This window comes from Elaeis guineensis, chromosome 5, assembly GCF_000442705.2.
Source record: "Elaeis guineensis isolate ETL-2024a chromosome 5, EG11, whole genome shotgun sequence".
In the NCBI taxonomy this organism is placed as follows: Eukaryota; Viridiplantae; Streptophyta; class Magnoliopsida; order Arecales; family Arecaceae; genus Elaeis; species Elaeis guineensis.
In genome coordinates this window covers 6,275,987-6,298,174 of record NC_025997.2, presented here as the reverse complement: position 1 = coordinate 6,298,174, position 22,188 = coordinate 6,275,987, and the positions used below count along the sequence as shown (strand labels likewise).

The 22,188-nt window shown below is 39.3% G+C and overlaps 2 protein-coding genes across 4 annotated transcripts in view; one reads left to right on the top strand and one right to left on the bottom strand.

Moving 5' to 3' along the window:
* The window catches only part of LOC105044695 (anaphase-promoting complex subunit 1), a 62,683-nt gene extending 47,522 nt beyond the window's left edge, over positions 1 to 15,161 (top strand). Inside the window, exons 20-37 of one of the 2 annotated variants that reach the window (XM_073257274.1) lie at positions 402 to 473; positions 2,372 to 2,465; positions 2,549 to 2,631; positions 2,779 to 2,835; positions 2,942 to 3,019; positions 3,128 to 3,249; positions 3,331 to 3,491; positions 4,824 to 4,900; positions 4,984 to 5,097; positions 8,441 to 8,542; positions 9,562 to 9,702; positions 9,788 to 9,961; positions 10,277 to 10,340; positions 10,443 to 10,582; positions 10,654 to 10,811; positions 13,639 to 13,717; positions 13,816 to 13,914; positions 14,433 to 15,161. In XM_073257274.1, coding sequence (XP_073113375.1) covers positions 402 to 473; positions 2,372 to 2,465; positions 2,549 to 2,631; positions 2,779 to 2,835; positions 2,942 to 3,019; positions 3,128 to 3,249; positions 3,331 to 3,491; positions 4,824 to 4,900; positions 4,984 to 5,097; positions 8,441 to 8,542; positions 9,562 to 9,702; positions 9,788 to 9,961; positions 10,277 to 10,340; positions 10,443 to 10,582; positions 10,654 to 10,811; positions 13,639 to 13,717; positions 13,816 to 13,914; positions 14,433 to 14,825 — 2,208 coding nt within the window. In that variant the 3' untranslated portion in view covers positions 14,826 to 15,161. The remainder of the gene's footprint in view (positions 1 to 401; positions 474 to 2,371; positions 2,466 to 2,548; positions 2,632 to 2,778; positions 2,836 to 2,941; positions 3,020 to 3,127; positions 3,250 to 3,330; positions 3,492 to 4,823; positions 4,901 to 4,983; positions 5,098 to 8,440; positions 8,543 to 9,561; positions 9,703 to 9,787; positions 9,962 to 10,276; positions 10,341 to 10,442; positions 10,583 to 10,653; positions 10,812 to 13,638; positions 13,718 to 13,815; positions 13,915 to 14,432) is intronic. The other variant, XM_073257275.1, reaches the window with a different exon arrangement.
* A 3,044-nt stretch (positions 15,162 to 18,205) lies between these two features.
* On the bottom strand, positions 18,206 to 21,468 carry LOC105044582 (xylan O-acetyltransferase 1). 2 transcript variants are annotated; one of them, XM_029264471.2, is made up of 5 exons: positions 20,629 to 21,468; positions 20,357 to 20,528; positions 20,039 to 20,262; positions 19,778 to 19,936; positions 18,206 to 18,887 (listed from the first exon to the last, which is right to left on the bottom strand). In XM_029264471.2, exons 1-5 carry the CDS (start codon positions 21,324 to 21,326, stop codon positions 18,527 to 18,529), a joined length of 1,614 nt encoding a protein of 537 aa, XP_029120304.1. In that variant the 5' UTR covers positions 21,327 to 21,468; the 3' UTR covers positions 18,206 to 18,526. The 2 variants fall into 2 exon arrangements, with proteins under 2 accessions (XP_029120304.1, XP_010920820.1); XM_010922518.4 differs by having other exon boundaries at positions 20,039 to 20,238.
* Positions 21,469 to 22,188: the final 720 nt, after the last annotated feature.

Below are 22,188 nucleotides of genomic sequence, written 5' to 3'. Positions count from 1 at the left end.
CATGCACAACACACTACTTTATTATCATACGATGTGTGCCCCTCAAAAAATTATATGGCTGTTAAATTAAACAAAAGTTTGGCCGACTCTATTTATTTAACAGGCTTGCTGAATAGTGCTGATCTCGTTTCTCAGTTTCCCTCATTAATTCAACCAACTCAACCTACTTGAAGAATAATTGTGACTACAAGCCTTTCCAGTCTAGTTAACTATCTTGGACAATTAGTTATACCCATTCTTGTTTGATTTTCTAATCCAGTTTGTTTTAGTTTGACTGTTTGCTATATTTATTCTTGTTTGAGTTATTGTTTGTAATGCGACTTTTAATGTGCCTTTGTCACCTTTTAACACATAGATTGATAGCCTTTTGGTTTTCCTAATCTTTCTCAAATATCTTTTAGTCAGCTGCATTAATGTCCATTGGGCTTCTGTATGAAGGTTCAGCACACCCTTTGACTATGAAGATACTTTTGGTAATTTATTCTCTTCTTTCTCTCTTCTATATGTTCCCTACTTAATGTGTTTGATCTTCGTTTTTAATTCATGGTCCTTATTGGATATATAATTGGTGGACGGATTACTGCTCTTTATTCTTGGACTGTTACCACTCCTTTTTGATGGTTCCTTGCAGCTTGGGCTTCATCAGCTGTAATTCTTACATTAAAAGTGCATGACATTTTGTGATCTCTTTTGCATCATTAAATGCTGTTTCTTATAAGTCTAAGCTCTTTATCTTCACTTTTCCTTTTTGCATTGTGTGCAAAGATGATGAAAATCATGATTCTGACATTAATGCCAGTGGAATAGTCTAAAAAGACATCATAAGACATGAATTTCCTTTGGAGAGACCATTGTAAATTGCATTTGAAGGGTGGAGTTGAAAATAAGTATGCCTGTGATGTGGATATCTTTTGTAAACAAGGCTTATAATTTTTAAGTTGTGGTGGGGCTAAATAATTATCTGTTTGGATGATCTTGTCAATTCAAAAATGGCTTTCTGAAATAAAAAATCTGAATTTTCTGAATTAAAAAAAAAAAGAGGTCCTGTCATTGGGAGGAACACTGGAAACATTATGTAGATCAAAGTGTAGGTGGAAATTGGAATTATAATTTTATTTCCATTTTGAAATGACAAATTTCTAAGCAGTGAGTTAAAAGTCTACTGGTATGTGTGTTTCTTTTTCTTTTCTTTTAAAAATTTCTAATATAATGAATACCGTCCAAAAAAAAGAAAAAAAGGAAACCAATCGAACCAGTTCTAGGAATGTACTGATGACATTCAGTTTATTATGGTATCTCATTGTCATAAAAGGAGCTGGTAAGGCCATATATGAGATGCATTGATTACTTAAAGACATGGTGAATGAAGAAAGATGTTCTTTAATATCGCTCTATATGATTGTGTTGATACATAGAGTTGTATAATATTGTTACATCTAATAGATCTTAATGTTAGTCAGAATATATATCAGCAATTTTAGAATTCTATTGCTCATGGTCTACTGCACTTCCCCATACCGCCCTGTATGGGGCATACCATATCATACCGGTCTCATACCATACCGATACTTGGTATACTATCTCGTACTATACTGAACCACATACTGACACTGTAATAGGATGGCAGGTATAGGGTCTGGTCTCATGCTATTTCTGTAGTATCGTGTTGTTTATGTTCATTTCTGAATTGGAGTTGTATATAATAGTATGTTTATTTTCTGTGGTGTTAAGAAAGCAACATTTGAGAGAATTCTTTGTTTATGAAGTATAATACGGCAGAACTGAACATGTAAGTAAAGGTCCAAACACATGTTTTATTGTAAAGTCTCTGAAAACAGTTTTGGTTGTGCAGGCTATCTGGTTATCTATACTTATTTTTCATAAGTGAATATGTTGACAACTTTATATATCTTTCAGTATTGATGCATGCCAGATATTGGCAAAGTATATGGCATGTAATGTGTATCATGGCTGACTACTGATTAGTTTGGGAATGATGCACATAATTTTGGGCATGAATCTCATGAGTGGCCCTATACTAATAATTGATTTTGTTATAGTGTTATCTTTTTGAAAAGTTAGAAGTATTATATTTTTCTGTGTTGTGAATGCTACCATGTACCAAATAGGGCAGGGATAATTTAGTCTGACATACTTGCTGCTTTTGTTCAAATTCAAGTTGTTTGTCTTGATGCCATTCTCTGTGCAGTCAAACACACTTCAATTCATTTTTTCTGATATTGACATGCGACAACTCCTTGAAATTGGTTGAACTGCATATTATTATATCACAGGTTTTAAAATCTGGATGCTACTCTTACATTTTCTTTGGCAAGTCATTTATCTAATTTTGTAGTTTAATTGCTTGCAGGGTGAGATAGGCCGCAGAAGTGGTGGTGATAATGTCCTCGAAAGAGAAGGATATGCTGTTGCTGCAGGAGCTGCATTAGGACTTGTGGCCTTAGGTATATTGTGTATTGTTAGGAAAATGAACTAACATGTGCTTGGAAGCAAGTCACTGAACATTTTCATTTCCTTTTTTGTTTAGGGCGAGGCAAAGATGCATTTGGCTTCATGGATACTTTCATGGATCGGCTTTTCCAATATATTGGTGAAAGAGGAGTTTCCAATGTATACTTTGAGAAACTATTTATTATTCTTTTCCCTGAGTTTTGATGTTTTCTGGGATTAAAACACATGACACCAGTTTGAATCAATCTTTTGGTGACTTCTAGATATTTATAACAAAGTTCTTAAGTTTTTCTTGTTTTTCCTCAGGAAATATGTTTAACTTCAGTGCAAACAACAGATGATCACAACCGCAATGTTGGGCAGGTTCCACATTATTTCTAGTGAATTTTTTCCACCACCTAAAGCATTCTGCAATCCCAACTTGTTTATTAGTATTAGTAGTTGATATGTGTTTTTCTGTTTTATTCAGATGATGGATGGGGAACAAATAAATGTTGATGTAACTGCACCTGGAGCTACAATTGCACTAGCTCTGATATTTTTGAAGGTAAAGTTATTTAATCAGAAATTCCATCAAAATTTAGTGTGTAGTCTGATTATTGTATTAGGTCCTCACATTACAAATTTTAAATACTAACTCCAATTCTTGGTACAGACAGAATCTGAAGTAGTGGCATCTAGACTCCATATTCCTGTCACTCACTTTGATCTGCAGTATGTGCGGCCTGACTTTATCATGCTCCGTATCATTGCTCGAAATTTGATAATGTGGTGCAGGTGATTTTGCTAAATTTGTTCGTGGAAATTTCTTAACTGTTGATAAAAGGACAATATCATATTTCATATTTTTGCATGTAGGATTCGGCCGTCTAGTGATTGGATTGAATCTCAGATTCCTGAAATTGTCAAAGTTGGGGTCTTGAGATTAGAAGAAGGGGTGATGGATGGTGATGAATACGATGTAGATGCTCTTGTTCAGGCATATGTTAATATAGTTGCTGGTGCTTGCATTTCACTTGGTACTCCATCAGTCTTCCATAGCCTTTTAAAGTTAAGAGTTGAGTTGCTCAATCATTAAAGTTAACGGATACATTTAACAAGGAATGCAGAGCTGTCTTGAGCCCCCTTGTTTGTGGCATACCAAGCCATGCTAGCAGTGGATCGGGATATTTTAACAAGGAATGCAGAACCATCCTGAGCCGCCTTGTTTGTGGTGTACCAAGCTATGCTAGCAGTTGATCGAGATAGTTCCGGCATTCAATACGAGAAATCGGTGGAGGGGGAGAGGGAGAAGGAAAGAGAGGAAAAGAGAGAAAAGGGAAGGGAGGGGGAGGGAGAGGGAGAGGGAGGGGGAGAGATGGAGTCCATTGAAGGGTCGTGGAGGACCGAAGAGTGGAAGGAAGGGCCAGAGGAGGGGCTTCGCCCCGTATTTCATTCAGGGCCTTGCTTGTTATTTTGGGAATTTTAAGTGAAGTCGGCAAGGTGCCAACTTCACTTAAAATTTTCAAACTTGACGGCCTCCATTGCCCCCCACCCTCGCCCCCCCCCAAATCTCTCTCTTTCTCTCTCTCTTCCTCTCCCTTGCCCTCTTTGCTATGTCGGGCCATGCTCCATCAGCCTTCACCGTTTCTCTCCCTTCCTCCCTCTCCGTCTCCCTCCCCCTCCCTCTCTCTCTCTCTTCCTCTCTCCTGTTCTTCCTCTCCCCCGCTTTTCTCTACCATGTCAGTATGGGCTCGGCATGGAATAGTACCGGCACAACGATCCTTTCATTTTAGTTTTATTTTTGCACTGCATTAATTTATCAGTGCCATGTCCTCAGAAGAACTGCTAAAAGTATCTTTTTTGTTGTAGTATAATCATTCTTTGAGTAGCATCTATTGGAATAAAACTGTAATGCACTAATTGGGAATGAACTAACAACAAAGCATGGATGCATGAAGGCTATAGCCTTTTTTCCATTTCTCATGCATTATGGGATCATCCTTTATTTGTGTTTGGGCTACACATCTATACACAATTTATACATATGGTAATGGAAAGGAGACTTCACTTTCCTTATTTTGCTTGCACGCCTTTTATGATGTTTGTGCAAGAATATTTTCTAACAATTAGATACCTTTTAGTTCTTTTAAAATCAAAAGTTGTAATGCAATATCAAATTGAAAATTTGTTGTTGCATTGTCAGAATGTTACACTTTTAATTTTTGTTATTAAGTTCCCACTACAATATTGTACTTTTAGGCAATGCTCTACTATAATAGTATAACTTAAAGTATGTTCAAGGCTTTACTATAACTTAAAGTATGTTGTCATTTTTTTGAATTATTACTAGTGTGCAATAATGCCTGTAGGACTAAAGTATGCTGGCACAAAAAGTGGTGATGCCCAAGAGTTGCTTTATAATTATGCTATTTATTTTCTTAATGAGGTATGTTCTCTTCTATTATGATCCCTATACTTTTCTATGCTAATTTGTTTGTATGTTGAGGTTATTTCTTTCGACTAGTGCAGCTTAAGCACGTACCAATTACGAGTGTAAATGCCTTACCAAAGGGATTGCTGCAATATGTAGATCGTGGGACTCTGGAGATTTGCCTGCATCTTATCGTTCTTTCTCTCTCTGTGGTTAGATGAATATTTTTTTTTTCTTTTTTGTCTAATATACAGAGCATACGGTATTGATTCGGTACTAGTATGTGGTATGAGTGTGTATTGACACTCAATATGCCAAATTGGCCTATACCGACACAGTAATAGGTTGGCATTGGTATGGAGCCCACTCCTAAGATGGTGAACCTTGGTTTCTATTGGTAGATCGTTGAATTTTTAACTTGTGGTGCTTTAAAATTTTATATGTGAAATTATTCCATGTTTGGATGTTTTCTAAATTCAATATACTAAGTGCTCCAGATCACCTTTATGTAATACTTGATGTGTTCACTTTGGTTGATTAATGAACTTAAACATCATATTTTCATTATGGTAAGTTTGCTTAATGTGCTAAATGCTCTGAGTCACCTTCATGGAATACTTGTGTTCAGTTTGGTTGATTAATGAACTTTAAGTATCATATTTCGTTATAGTAAGTTTGCTAATCAAAAAACACTATGCTTCTATCAGTTAGTTATAAAGTTTTATTAAACTTTGTATGTATTTGTGGTGTTATTTGAACATTATAAATTAGATAGGATAGTTCTTCCCTCAAATGGTTATGAACAAGGTCTGCTGAATCGGTACCAGAGAGCGTATTGGCGGGTGATTGATTCGGCATGGTATGGGTTCGTATTGTGCCATTCTGGGGTGTATCGAAACAGGGAGAGCCAGAGAGGGAGTAAGAGGAAGAGAGAGAGGAGAGAGAGGCTGAGAGAGAAAGAGTGGTCGAAAGCCCTTGTTGGTCATTATCGGGGGTAGGGGGGAGAGGAAGGGGGGCCCTCGACAAAACCTAACCCTAATCCCAGTTGTGTGTGTGTGTGAGAGAGAGAGGGAGAGGGAGAGGGAGAGGGAGAGGGAGGAGGCGGAGGAGGAAGAGGACACTTATTGGCAATGCCAGGGTTGGGGAGAGAGGTGCTACGATCATGAGCGGCAGGGGAGGAGTTTCTCTCGAGAGATTGCGAATCGAGCCAAGGGGTTTTAATCAAAAGGTTGAGTCGGGTGGGCTTCAATTGAGCTAGAGGGGGTTTAATCGAATTAGTGCTGGTTCGGCCTATTTAGCACATTATAGGTTATAGGTGAACTGTCTTGTTTCTCCATTGGTTTAGTTCAATATACATCGGATCAGATGGTTTGATACGCACTGAACTGGATGGTTTGGCGTGGTATGGCTTACCATGGTTATGAACACAATTGTGAGTTTATGACCAATCTAGCACATTATTTATTTGTTACATTTTCTTAAATTTTGGTAGTTTATATTGTATTTCTATTTTCGATGATTCTTTTGATATTGGCTAATTTAAAATGATCATGAATTTTGTGCTTATTGAGTTATAATATTTTTTTTGTCTCTCTAAGTTGTCCATTTGTTTTGAAATTCAACTATTGACATTGCCAATAAATGAAGAATATGAAAATTTAATCATTTATAAGTTAACTAAGAATATAGCCATGATAATTGAGAAATAAATTTTTTGCATCTTTTATTTTGAGTAAATTACAAAAAACCCCTTGAGATTATAGGTAAATTACAGTTACACCCAATAGTTTGGGAAACCTATGCTTACCCGCCAGAGGTTTATTTTTATCCAATATTTTGCCCATAACTTAACTGAACGTTAGTTAGACCATTAACCTTAAATAGGACTAAAATACCATGATGGAAAAAAATTCAGTAATGATCAAAATAACCTTAAGTGACATAACAGCCACTATACAAAAAAATGTGCATTCTCTCCACCCAAGGCAATTTCGTCTTTTCACATGAGGTTAATGGTTCTGCTAATGCTGTAAACTTAATTGGGTGTAAGTGTATGTTTTATAAATTATTGGATGTAAGTGTAATTAACATAAGCCTCAAGGAGGCTTTTGTAATTTGTTCTTTTTTTTCTTTGATTCAGAACCACTTGATTCAATATATATTTTTAAGGGCCATGCCCTTGGATGGCACAAGCTCTTTGAAATTCCTTTGTTAGTCAAACTTTTCATCCAAGTTTTTGTGGACTTTGCCTTCAATTTTACTTGGATCCAAATCAAAACTCTCCTTATCATTTGGCCTCCTCACAATTCTTTGTTCTCTACGTCTATCACATCTTGACCAATTATCTGTGAGTGTAGTCAACAACTGTGAGACTTGTGCTTCATTCATTTCTAAAAGCCTTTTCTGTTTTTGATTTATCCATTTTAATACTTTCATATGTTTACACTATTCTTGTTTGCATCTATGTTTTTGATTTCTTAACCTTTTGAATCTATGATTTTGATTTCTGAAGTGAACTGATAATAGAAAATAAGCATATTTGTTTCCAATAGAGAAATAACTCCACTAAATAACAGACAGACAAGGTTCTTTTCATGAATCAAAGCACAGGTTAGGAGCAGATTCAATGCAGAATGGTAAATAACCACTTACCAACTAAGAACAAAATCTGAGATAAACCTTAGATTACAAACATCAGGTATTTCTTCAGATAAGTACCTGAGATCTGGACCTTCACAGATCATAAAAGAAAGGCAAACAGCAGAGAATGCATGACCTCTCATGATGCAGCGACATGGGGATTGGAAGGTGCTGCGGGTCGACCCAACAAAACCTTCACTTCCAATACTTGATATGCTTGCTGAGAGAGTAGTGACTCTGGAGTAAAACAGCAGAACAAAAAAGCCCCTTGAAAAGAGGCCTCTTAAGTCCCGAATTAAAGCTAGAGGCTTCTTGGAGAAGCTTCATGCCTCAAAGGTCAAACTTCTCACCCAACCCCACCTGACACCTCATGTCCCTTTCCAAAATCCCCTGTAAAATAACTACCATTACATGTTGGACCAGCAAACCAAAATGATCCAAATTCTGTCCCAAATAAGACCCGACCAGAGTAGAATACCAAATAATGAAAATACCTCTGAACTGTACAGATCATCAGAACACCCATAAAACTCTACTTCGACCCATACGGTAGTTGTATTTACGATTGTTGTTTTGTTTCAATTTCCCATCATATTGACCATGCAACATTACTGGCCTTAGTGTGGTCCAAACAAGTGAATCTCAAAAGCACATAGCCATTAAGGAACACCATTTATGTTTCCCCCAAGAAAGAAAGCAACCCCATTTAAGCATCTGTTACTACTTGATATATTCAACTTAAGTTGCAGTCGACGTGCCTTCATCAATTTTCCTTCCACTCATATGGTTATGTAAGGCCATTGGTTTCAACCACTGCCTGTTTCTAATTTCTTAGTTGATCAATCTTATAACGTCTGTTTAAACTTGATTTTGTTTTTAAATCTCATTTCTAAATAATGTGTTATGTGGGGCTAGGTTATGGCAGGTTCTGGACATCTGCAAACATTTCGATTATTGAGATACCTTCGTGGCCGAAGATCTGCAGATGGGCATATACATTATGGAATTCAGATCGCAGTATGTGTTTGTCATGTCTTTTAGTTTTGTAAATAAATAATAAATGCATGTATCCCTTTATAGTACTTGGGTATTTCATATTTTGTTATATTTTTAGATACTGCCACTTATTGAGTGTCTTTTTTGATGGGTTGTGACCAGTTCGACTTTATTTTCTCATCATTCTCCTTTTTGTTTTTTTCTTGGCTTTATCTTATTAGCTTTTGAAGAAACATGACAGGTGGGTTTAAGGATAATATATATTTTTGTAACTTTTGGTTCGTGGATTTTGAATGCTCTTATACTCTAGCATATATAAACACAGCAAGGCACATCTATAACCTAAAGTGTTATATGCTGTTGCCCATTTAATTTAGTCACCAATCTTTGGTAGGTAAAGTTACCAGGTTTGGGTTAATGGTGCCAACAAACATCTCATGTAAATATTATGATTAAAGGTAACGTAGCATTTTGCATTAGTATGCCTAGATGATGGCAGGCAAACATACATGTATCAAATCTATGGTGGCAATAAGTTAAATGTAAATTTGTCCAATATAGTAAAGGTATATGTTTCTTATGTTGTTTCCAAGTTGAGTTGCTTCCTGTCTACGGTCTATTCCATTTATTTTTGGATACAAGGTTTGCAAGTCAAATTCTTGCTTTGTAGCACTTTGTAGTCTCCAATGTGAGATGTCATGTGTGATTTTTACTCTTGAATACCAAACTGGAAAAAATCCTTGAACATGTGAATCGTTAATTTGGACAACTCAAACCTCTGGTTGGAATTCATTAAAGTATGATCTTGTGAGTCACAGTGGCTTTTATCTTCTTCCCGTGTAAGCTTAGCCATGTGTTGCACTTGTGTGAGAAAATGATTAAAGTTATTCTTGAAATTCTTCTTTATTATGTCTTGTTTTACTGCCAATGGATGAAAATATCATCAAGCAAATATGATTCATCACATAAGACAAATTTAAACTCTGGTTCAAGTTCATTAAACTAGATATCGTTCTCCTGAGTTTCTTTATGCATTGTAGGTAAACTTGGCCATTGGATTCTTGTTTCTTGGCGGTGGTATGCAAACCTTTTCAACTGGAAACAGTGCGATTGCTGCATTGTTAAACACTCTCTACCCTCGTCTGCCTACTGGACCAAACGACAATCGTTGCCACCTTCAGGTATGCTAGGCTTTTCTGCATTAAAAGGTTCATCAACTATTTCATCATTCTCCTCATTAACTAGTTGATGTGGCAATTATTCTAGGCCTTCAGGCATTTATATGTAATTGCTGCGGAATCTCGTTGGGTACAGACAGTAGATGTTGATACAGGTCTGCCAGTTTATTGCCCCCTTGAAGTGACTGTCAGAGAAACAGAACATTATGCTGAGACAACCTTTTGTGAAGTGACGCCCTGCATTCTGCCAGAACGCTCTCTGGTATGTATCTAAAAATAACCTTAGAAAAGTCAGCATAGGCCCATTGGGTCCTTCATCAAGTGGAAGCTTTTTGCAAAATCAAGTTCTTTGTGAAAACACTAGAAGTAGTAAATTCTGCATGAGCTGAATTATTTAATGTAGTATTTGGAGAGAGAACCATGTATAACTTGGTCTGCCCTATGGACATAAGTCCCTTCAAAAACAAATGAAGATCTTGGAGAAAAATGCGCAAGTGGAAAAATATACATCTATTATTTCTAGATGCCAGATGGTGAAGTTATATCCTGATTGAAATGATGTTCATTCTGCTGACAGCTGAAGAGTGTTCAAGTTTGTGGGCCTAGATATTGGCCTCAAGTTGTAGAGCTTGCACCTGAAGGTATGCTAATGGGGAAATGTCCCTTCTTCTTAAGCTCAGTTTTCTCATCGTTAACAAATTTTTCAGTGGTAATTTTCATGTCTTTGGTGTTCTCTTAAAAAGATAAGCCTTGGTGGAGATCGGGAGATAAGGGTGACCCTTTTAATGGTGGTCTGCTATATATAAAGCGGAAAGTTGGATCTTGTTCTTATGTGGATGACCCAATTGGATGTCAGTCTTTGCTTTCCCGGGCAATGCACAAGGTTGGAACTAATTGCTGGTTCCCCCTTCCAGATATATTGATGTATTATTAAAGCATCATTCCTGGTTACAGGTTTGCGATGCATTAGAGTTGTGCAGTTCGACTACAGATATTGGTAGTAACTGTGAGCCTGGTTCATTTAAGGTTGATCAGTTGGTTGGTACATTTTCTGCTGATCCAAGCTTGATAGCTTTTGCCCAACTTTGCTGCGACTCCTACTGGAACAACAGGCAAGTGCCTCATCCTTCACTTGATCCTTTCAAATTGTTCACTGGTTGTTACCATAAATTGAAATATTTTCTTTTGTTTGATGAACTTATCTTGGTAGCGTTCTTTTCAAAGTGTAGTTTTTGCAGTTTCAGTTGTAGTGTATTTGATTTTTAGCATGCAATGAAAGGAATCATTGGCTTAGATTCGTGTATTGCCATGTCAGCTGAATATTTATGGTACTACCTTATCTAAAGTTGCAACTTTATTGACAAACTAGGTCAGAGGAATATATTTCAGTAGCAGGGACAACTTGGATGCAACAGTCCTTACCAAGGTGTTTACACCACATTCTGAAACCTGGGAATCACCATACGTGTGGTGATTCTGGGATATGATTTGAGGGGTCTCCAATCTGGAACCAAATGAGATCGGAAACTTTTATATCATGCGGTCTCACCAAGGATAAGGTATCGTTTGATAGGCTGAAGCAGCAAGCACCATATAGGGGAGTTGATTGAGTTGGTTTGAGGGTACCTTAGCATGGAGCACCGTTATATAAGCCGAGACAAACGGCACGGATAAATTATCATGGGCAGACTGAGTGAAAACCAATTGTGAGATGAGACCGATCTAGCATGGTTATCGATTTGACAAATGATACAAGATCCAGTTGTTAGGATAAATGCGAGCAAGGTCGGCGGGATCATCCTGAACCGCCTTGTTGGGGATATATCGAGCCATATTGGAGGCTGAATGGGACAGTTTTAGTTTTCAAATCGAGAAATTGGTGGGGAGGGGGGAGGGAGAAGGGAAGGAAAGAGAGGAAAAGAAAGAGAGAGGGACTGAATTCCATCATTTGGACCTCGAAACGGACTGGTCAAATTGATTTTTTTTTTTTTTTTGCGGGAAAAGGCTTTGATTGGAGTATCTTCTGATTCAGGAAGAATTAGGAGCATTAGCAGACAAAGTTGCTGTAGGAGTTAAGATCCATTTTTTGAAGGATTTTATCATTTTTTATGTTTATTTCTACGAGTCATATTTATTATTTGGAAGCCAGTCATATTCGAACTAGGAAAGGAGTCCAACTTGGATTATGTAAGGGTAGATCTTATTATTATAAATAGATGCAATATGTATCTCAATTTTTGAATCATGGATGAAAAAAAAGGGGACCTAAATCCTATCGTTAATTTTTTTTTTAAAAATTTTCTTTTGTGAGATTTGATTTGAGCAGATTGAAGGAATTCTTCCTTTTCCTTGATTGGATTAGTGAGTTGTGGATGATAGTTGGCATTAGTTGTCAAAATTGTCAGAAGTAATGGCTAGACATGAATTACTATCATTGGAGTGGGTGGTTACAATATCGTGTCTTCTAGTGTAAATAATAGATTGTAATATGAATTAGAAGCCTTTTCACCACTCAAAGAATTAGACTTTATCTTCAGCTTTGATTTGCAATTGTCTTTTTCATTTACAGTTCCTTTAAATTCTTGCATTTTACCTTCGAACTCCTTGTTTTTAGTTTCCATATGGGACTCTAGTTTACTAGTAGTGGTAGAATATTTGGTAGCCTTGGCTGCACCTTGCTTCTCATCCTTCTCTCAAGCAGTGTGAGAGTAATAAAAGTCTTTGAAGGTCAAGACACCTGAACCACATTACTATCATCTTCATCATAGCCCTCCTTTTATCTTCTTTCTGGGTCTCTAGATGCCGGTGGCACGTCCACACGATTGCTTAATTGAGCTATTAGGCTTGTTATGCCTTGCCCTTCTCTTGATAGAAAAAGACATCAGCATAAGGTTTGTTGGACCTATACTAGGCTCATTCTAGTAGGCAATCGGTTCGATATAGTATAAGTGTATATCATATCATGTACCGTACCATGCCGGGACATACTGAACCAAGGAGAGGAGAGGGAGAGGAAGGGGGCGAGAGAGGGAGAGAAGGGGGAGGGGCTTACTTGGGTGTCGATCAACATCGGTAGACATTGATCAGCATTGAAAGGAGCAAGACAAGGGACCAAATAAGCAAGATGAGGGATTGAGCAAGTGAGATGAGTGATTGACCGATCGATGCACATGGTGGAGCTTCGAAGCTCCGATCATGGTGGATGGTTGGAGAAGGGAATGCGCGGGGGGGTGGGGGGGTGGGGGTGTGCTTGGAAGGGTTTTAAGGGATCAAATTGTCTTGATTGCTCAAATGATTCCCAATTCTTGACCAGTTTGGCACCTGAATTGCTTGGTTCAGAATTGTTCGACGTAACTTGGTCTTTATTGCTATTGAATGTGGGCTAGTGGGTGCCAGTGGGTATGAAGCAGCGCGAGCTTTTATATACCATAGGATAGGGCTGTCACTAGTTTTTTTTGTGGAACGAGATGCCTTGTATACCTACACTCGGCATGGCAGATGTCCTGCCCCATCCCAATCCTTTTCTTGACTCATTTAGTCTCGACACTCAAGATGGTGGAACACCCTATCAACCTACTAATACGTCAAACATTGGTACCTTGTCTATGTTTATCCAATTTTTTATTCTTTTGTTAAATCAACTCTTGGATTATAATCTCTCATATGCACATGTTTGTGCACAAGGTTTCAAGTGTTGTTTACTGGTGGGACACCAGCCGGGCCCTAGCAGAGCTTATGGCATTTTTAATGCCTTGGCACTAGCACTCATGGGCACACTCTAGCTCACATGCTTTAGCACATAGTAGTGCCATGTGCCATTAAGTCACTGTAATGATATGCTCTGGTCCATATTGACTGGAGTGGATGCAACATTTTAATCCTTGCACAGAAAAATTTGGACTGACTTCTATATTTAATCAATTATTTTGTAAATTGCAGATCTGATGCCAATTTCCAGGAGTTCTGCTCACAAGTACTATTTGAATGTGTGAGCAAAGACAGGCCAGCTCTTCTGCAGGTACTTTATGGCTTTATAGAATATTTTCTCATTTGTTACCTTCTTCTTGTTAAATATTGATGCTTCAGGGAGCTGATTATTCATGACTGGGTATACAGGTCTATTTGTCGTTGTATACGATGATCGGATCAATGTGGGAACAGATGAAAAGTGGTGCTCTTGTTTTTCAGGATTCACTTTTTCTTTCCAGTTTAAAGGTAAGTACTTGTAATTTTATCTTCTCTTGCTGAAACTAAGGACACAAAGATAGAGCAGGTTCATGGAAGCTGCAGCGTTAGTTTGAACAACAGATAATGTGAATTTGAAAATATGAAAAATGAGTGACCTTGCTAGAGTGAAAAGCATGCTGCTCTGTTAGATAATCGTGAAGCAATATTAGGGTACTCCTCCTGTTTCTATGAGCTTAGATGGTTCATTTATTTCTTCAGTGTGAGTACATACACCTTATATCTCCACCTAGTATGAAATTCTTTTTTACTTTGTTAGTTTTTCTTGTGTTATTTACCGATGATGTTTCCATGAAAGCAATAACTAAATGTTAATCCATGCAGCTTAGTTTTTTTTACTGTTTTTATTTTAAAATCAGCATTTCAGTTGTCATTTTGTTTTGATAACTGAAACTTCACTAGCATAAATGAATTTAGAAAATGTCTTTATTGGTTCTAACTGTAACTATATGTACCGATGGGAGATTTTGTTGCATGCCATCCTGCAGCTTGCACTAGCATACAATGAAGCTTTGATCAGTGGCAAACTGTCTTGTAATGGTAGAGGCATCATTCAGTCTACATTCATGGAATCCATCAGGAAATGCATTGAAGAGATTCTGGCAAATTCCAAAAAGCTCAGGGACAACTTTCTCATCTATTTAGATTTGGGGAAGTGGCCCAGTAGCCAAAGTGATGGGGATCAGATGGATGCTATGCATCTTTCTTGGTATCTTCTTTGGTATGACATCCCACCTCCCCATGTTGTGAAGTCTGCAATTCAGAAGATCAAGCTAAAGGCTCCCATGTCTTTGTCCATGGTTCCTTTGCTGCGCTTGTTACTGCCAACAACTCATGCCAAAGGAATCACTGAGATTGACAAATTTATTTCAAGAGGCTGAAAACTTCTTAGAGCAGGATGGTTGTCCAGAGCTGAAGGAGCAAATCTTGTCTTATTGTGCAGTTCTGTCTCAGTGTTATGGCAATTAGTTCTTCATGAGCCTTCTGTTTCATGGGGTGGAAACTGCTCGTTGTTGCCTATCCTCTGTTCAGCCAAATTATCAAAGCCATGAGAAAAGGTATAGAGGGCTGGTTTGACCAACATTCTGCATCATTTAATTTGCATAAATGACTTTCTTTATTGCAGCTGGTGAAATTGTACTACTGTAAATTAAACTGCCCTCTGGTGTTGATTGAACTACTGCATCTATGATATTGAGTGCACTCCGCTTTTCACACCCTTTGTGATGCATATGGCTTGTATTTTCGATTTTTCCAGTCTACTTTGTAATCATTTAGATGATTATATCACCTGAATATGAGTACATGCCGGTTCATCAAGGTGTAGTCAGAAAATCCTGTGTACGACCAATTAGCGAATGGAAGAATTGATTATGGTTTCTAATATTCCTGGGTATGAGTATAATATTTGTATGGTAAATACTAAGTAGGAGGTTTTTGAGGAGAATATATGTTAAGGTATAAATGTTTGTTTGATGTTAGAATAGAAATGTATGCCCCTTGTATGAATAATAGATCAAGTAGGTAAATACCATTTGATATTGTTTGAGCGTCTACCATTGTATTGATTAATCCTGTTAATTGATTATTGATCATGGGAAGGAATTTAGAGACTGAAGCTATAAACTACATAGAATTGACACTGGTAAATAAGTAAATGGATACAGTCATTTCAGTGTAATTTGACTTGGAGCTCTCTATGAAATGCTTCACCACATATTGCTCCGGTGCCTGGGGTTAATCAAGGACCCAAAAGAAGCCAGTCAAGATACAAACATTAATGATGGACCGGACTATAAGCACTTGTAGAGCAGGGTTCTCGACCTTCTCATAATACGGAATGCTAGTTGTGTCTTGATTCAGAGTATCATACCATGATTAATTATGGAGGCATGGCCTGCTTGAATACTGGGCAAATCCTGCCCATGAACATGCAATCCTTCAGTGATGGAGCATCTAAACGTAAAACTGATGTTTTCTAGATATTTTTACTATTGATTAGGTGTCACTGAGTGCTTTTAGTGGAGATATGACTTACCTATTCTTCTTTTTTTTTTTTAAAAAAAAAGAAGGATAAATAAATTACTCTTGCATTGTCTGCAGTAATGGTTAAGTCTCAAAAATGTCAACACTGAAATTTTATCTTTTATTTCTATAATTTGCTCTTACATTTCTAGGTTAGCTTGTTTTTTCTGGGCGCATTTTGTTTCATACAGATGTATCAGAGTTGTCACTGGGGTTCTGTAATGGGTTTCAGTAACAATAAATGCAACTGAGGTATTGGATATCATGGATTAGCTTTTGACAAGGTTTTGGGATTTTATAATTTTTCAAGGCTTGCTCGATCGTTTATATGGGAGGTCGGTATGGACTTGTAAGAGGAGTTTGGAAGGAACTAAATCTGATGAATGAGCATCAACTTGATTGTACCTTATGAATGATGTTTGTGTGATGTTTCTAGTAGGATGCAAGGCAAAAGATTTGGATTAATACTAAATCCTGCATATTGCGAGAATTATTATGCTATAGAATACGAAGGTTAAAGAATTACAAACAATAATATTTTTGACAAAATTCATATTAGTTTACAGGTACTGCCATTATAAATGGGAATTAATGCTGGTATAGATATTTTCTTGGACATAACTGACAAATGAGACAAAAAAATGTCAGCAATGTTTTGAAATCAACATGTGATGGAAAGTAGTTTGAATTGTGACTACTGGAATATGAGAAATGTCGGAAAAGCCTCGAGGAAGCACTGGAGAAACGGAATGATTTCTACATAGATAGCAGAAGTTGGGTATTCTGCTTGTTGGATCTGTTACCCAAGTCACTGATTGTATACTCTTGAAACTCTGTTTCTCAAACTGATTTGTTTTGAAGAAATGATGTCAGTTTGTAGTGCTATCCATTTTTGTTGTGATAATGATGCATGATTGGAATGTCACGAGATTTTGTGGCTAGGGATACGTCTCTGAAAAGGAATATCCAAAAGCTGTCCGGTTTTTGCGGAAGTTTCAGGAAAAAAAAAATGCAGAAATCCTATCATTTGTACATTGCACATCCCCTATCTGGGATGAGAATGAGTCAACAGGTTACTTTCTATTTATCAATTCTGTTTATGTTTTTCTGTGCTGCACTAATCTACTTCCAAATCAAAAAATTTCTCTGTTGTTCAAATTCATGAATTTGTCATAAAAAATTTTGCACTTAAGCAAAATACTGGTTTGGCAATGCTGATTTTTTCTTGCACGGTTGGTTTGGCTTTCTAATTTCTATGGCAGTCGAACATACGAAAGGTGGTGTTGTGGAAAAAGAATTGATTGCACCCGTCAACGCTAAAGCTACTATTTTCTTTATCTGCCTCGTGTATCAGGCAGTGCGGTGGAGTAAGAATTTTTTTTTGGTAAAGGGTAGAATAAGAATTGGTTACACCTGTCAATGCTAAAGCTACTATTTTCTTCATCCGCCTCGTGTTTGGGACATGCAATAATTTTGAATCTTGCATTAGATGCACCAGATGGTAGAAATCAGTGAATTCGTTTAGTTGCTGGCTGGGTCCCAAATTGCCTACTTGGTAATAATATAAATTAGGTGGGGGTGTGGTTTGATTGCTGCTCGGTTTCTCTTTCATCTATAAGTTCCCGTGGCCGCTTTCATGTCTGTTTCTTTTAAAAAGACGCCAAGTCGCAGATTTGAGTTATGCGATTCTCCACTTTGCCCTTTTGAACTCTGTGGCCCAGGAGAGCAGCAGGATATATTGGACCATACATGAATGGCGAAGCACGTGTGTGGAATCCATGGAATTGTTATTTTAGAGAAAAAATCACAGAAGTGGGGCTGAATCTGATACAAACACGCCTAATTAACTCATATCGACCATCCCTTCATCAACAAAAAAAAAAAAGAAGCTCAAATTGACCATCCGTAGACTTGGTTGACTAATTGGACCTAGTCTAACCAAACTAAGGCTGCTCAATAGCATTGATCCGTTCTACCTTGAACCACCGTGGCAAGTCGTAACTTCCAAAATAAGCTCTTTGCGTATTCCGTTCCAGCGACAAAACTTCAAGAAAATTTGTTGATATCTAACCAAAAGGAAAAGAGGAAAAAGGAAAAAAAAAAAAAAAGCGTTTCATGTTTTTTTCCTTACTTTTCTAATCACGTTATTCTTTCCGCCTTTTATTTCCTCAGATATTTTAAGTGGGGATCTTCCAATGTCGGGAGTTTCATCTAAATGGAAGACAAGCCTGATGGATACGTACGATTTTTTTTAAAAAAAAACTTTTTTTTTAGTTTGTACTTATTCTCCTCTCCATTTGCAAATGAAATATACAATTGGAGGAAGCCATGTATCACAACAACCGCCATGGCGGTGGCAACCATCAACTCAACAAGTCCTCTGCATCTCTTTCCCAATGTCCTAAGAATGATGCTCTCTCTCTTTCATCCCTTTCGCTGTCTGCCACGCCACCCCCAGATGATCCCAAAAAATACAAGCATTTAAAAAATAAAATCATCAAGGGTTACCAAGAAAAAAAAAAGAGGAAGTGTAACAACAAAAAGGAGGCATCATCGATCAGATGCTCCAAGGGCTGGAGGCGATGCGAGCGTAGAGGAACTCGTTCCAGACGTCCGGGAGGCCCGGGAGGCACCAGTGGATGCAGTCGGCGTAGTTGGCCGGGTCCGCCTGCTGCTCCCGCGTCAGCAGCTTCCCCTGCCGCAGCGTGTGGACGGAGGTGTGCGCGTCCTTCCGGAGCTCCGACAGCGCGGTGATGCTGAGGAACCAGACGGGCACCTTCCTCATGGACCTCGTCACGTTTACCGCCACGTCGAATAGCCGCCAGTCAGTCCCTACGTCCAGCGCGTGCGGAAGGCTCATCACCGGCTCCGTCTCCTGTGCACACTTTATCCCGTTTGGGTTGTCCCACTCCTCGCTCCTATATATATATATATATATTTATATGTAATGTATATATATAAACATCATCACATCTGACAGCTAATCAACCTAATCTAATCTAAATAATCTGCAGCCCTTTGTCGTTAATTGTGATGTCAAGATAACATGCGCATAAATTAGTTATGAGATCGCAAATGGCAACTAAGGGCGTTCCGAGCAAATTATTTGCTTCGAGACAAAGCTCTTCAGATCAGGACGTGTAATGATTGTCTGCTAATTAGGATAGACTATTTGGCCAGAAAGGTCGTACGTTATCGGAATGTGGTTACCACGTTAGAAATCGTAAAAGTTAATAAAGGGATTAGTTATATGAGTACTGGGCGACACATGGGTTTGTTAGAGGCTACATATGAAGGATCCGCTTTTGTAGAGCGAATCGCTTTTTCTAGACATGTGTCCTTAGCTTCTTTTTTGACTCATGTCGCCATTAACCATAAATAATTGAGCAAAAGACTTCTGGGGTCTGCTCTTCACTAGTAACAACAGTGGTACCATGGTAAGATTCTGCCAGCCACAGGGTCGCCTGGATAGCTGGCCTTGGCATCCAGGACAGCTCGATATGCACATTGGCTGGTACAAAGGAAACTATTATTGTTGCTAGTTAGTGTAGCTGCTTTGCTTCTATTCCTATCCTGCCATCCAAGTCTTCTAAAATCCATCAAAATTATTAGTTGTGGCTTTTCTTTTCCTCCACTATTCTAGGCCACCAGTGAGAGAGGGCTGTGGACCATGAAGACGGGTCTAAGTTGGCTGGCTGGCTAAGGGCACGGACGTGATTGTTGTCTTCTACTTTGTTGGGATCCGGTGACCACAAGTGAGGCCAAGAAGAAGGAAATGAAAGAGGTGAGCGAGAGATGCGGTCCTTACTTGATATGGTTAGGAGACATGCTCATGAAGAACACCATCGTTCGCTTGGGATCCACATTCTTTTCCACCCACTTAGCCCATGTCTTCAGGACCCTTCTGTAGGTTTTCGGCCGGTCCATCTCGTCATACTCTGTTGCTCCCTCATCGAAAGATCCTCGCCTGTTTGATCCAAAAGAGAGTTCCGTCAGCCAGACATCCACCATTAGAAGCAAGCATGAAAGAATTACCCGAACACCATATATTCCTCAGCTAAATACTCACAGGACTTTCATATTGAAGGTGTTCATCCACCAGATGTAGGTATTGAAGATGAGGTAGTCCACTCCCTTCCAGTTCTTCCCGTGCTTCTTGATCGATTCCGGCATGATGATGCGGTTCTGAATGCTGTGCAGGTTTGGATCGTCCGAGTTCGATTCCACCAGGAACGGCGCCCAGTAGAACTCCACCGTTGCATTATACTCCTTCGCATTCCAAACAATTTCAATCTAATCAATCACTTCGTCAAAATGAGTAGCCAGCCATTCATTCACAATAAGCCGTGGCCGCACGGCTTCTGACGCAAATGAACCGGTGAGTTACCTGGAGTCGGAAGACATTGAGCGAGCCGTTCTTGACAAGCGTCTTCTTGCCCGGAGGAGCTGCGGACTGGACCAGGCACACCATGGACTCCCACTGGTTCCGGTTCAACGAGTCCCCCACAAACATCAGCCTCTTCCCTCTTAGCCTCTCCATGAATATCCTCGCATCAAACCTTAATTCCAAATCATACATACAAATTTAAATCCACGATTCACATGGCAGAACCCAATTCAAAAAAAAAAAAAAAAATTTTTTTTTTTCAAAACACTCACCGAGGCAGGTTGCAATCCCGAGGCTGCCACCTCCACTTCTGGAAGGAATCGTCCTTCCTGCCATTCCTCATGCACGTAACTTGCTCCGTGAGGAACTCGCACTCATGCTCCTTGTATATTGGGCGCGTCACGTTGTCGTACACCCACTGGCCGGTGAACAGATCGCACCCTTCCGGTACGCTCACCACCGTCCTCTCCACCACAACCGTCCGATCCTCCTCCACCTCCTTCTCTCCCAACTTCTCCTCTTCTTTAATCTTCTCCTTGGGCCCGGCCGCTCGCTCCTCGTGGGCCGCCTCCTCCACCTCCTTGATAACCGGCAGCCGCACCCCTGCAGGGCCGTCCTCGTCCGCGAAAACCACCTTGGTACGGCGCCTCTCCTCTCCCCCGTCTTGGCGGGTTTCCACCTCCGTAGTCGAGCTCTCCGTGCCCTTGGGCTTGCCTTCTTGTTGGCCGGAAGAGGGGTCTTGGTGCTGGTGGGAGACCTCCTGGGACTTGGCTCTGCTTCTGGAGGAGAAAGGGAACTCGGCGATGGACTTGACGTCCTCGTTGTACATGAACAAGGCGAAGAGGAAGACCGAGAAGACGACAACGAAGATCGACAGGTTGCCGTTCTTCCGTCCATTAAACGCCGCTTGCTTCATCATGAACGGCTCCGGCGTGAAAAGGGAGGACGACTTCCTGCGAGAGAAAAGCATCGCGAACGAATTGGAATGGATAGCTTGTTCTTGAGGAACAGGGAATTCAGATTTTGTTGGAAGCACGATAGGACGGGGGGAGAAGATGGAGGAGTGGATATAGAGAGAGAGAGAGAGAGAGGTAGCTGCTGGGGGCTGTGGAGAAGAGAAAAGGAGTAGGTTTAAGGGTGGGGAAGGGGTTGGTTTGGTGGGATAAGGCTATCTTGAGGGAGGGACTCCTCTAGTTTGGATGGTGAAGGTTCCTTTCCTACTCTTTATTCAGCCCCCACTAGAGACCAAACGGAAAAAAGAACTTTATTTAAGAATCTAGTCGATGAAGAGGGTGACGGCGTCAAGGAGTAACATGTAAGCTTGTGGAAGGGGGAGTTCTCTTTATTTGGTGGATGTCCTGGAAGCAGCGGAGGCCGTAAAGCTTCGAATTTGTTTATCGTTAGGTGGGGGGCAGCTATCGGTATGATTGGATTTGCTGGGTGGGAAGCAGGTGGAGTGGGTGGAGTCTTGCAATGTTCATCAAGCCATGCATGGTCCCCGTATGGTATCTATAGTGGGTGCCTTGGGTTCTGATTCGGTTGGGATATAAATCATCCAATTTCCCAACTAAATTACTGTAATTTATGGTTCCCAGCCCCATTTTTTTTTTATATATATAATTAATTCAGTATAATCGGTCCTTCTACTTGGAAGAATAGACGAATCAGGGATATGAATCTAAGGGTTAGGTATGGACCTGGAGTGGGTCCCAGTTCCCTGGTTGCTATAGGATGACCTGACTTTATCCCATAATTAAGGGGGTGATATGTACGTTGAATCATAATTAATATTTCTATATATTATGTATGCATTTATATATGTATATGTATGC

Coding starts and splice junctions, on each gene's coding strand:
- LOC105044582 (XM_029264471.2), bottom strand. CDS start 21,326: ATGCTTTTCTCTCGCAGGAAGTCGTCCTCCCTTTTCACGCCGGAGCCG. Junction 19,937..20,038: donor ACCTTCAATATGAAAGTCCT/GTGAGTATTTAG, acceptor TGGATCAAACAG/GCGAGGATCTTTCGATGAGG. Junction 18,888..19,777: donor ATGTCTCCTAACCATATCAA/GTAAGGACCGCA, acceptor ATATATATATAG/GAGCGAGGAGTGGGACAACC.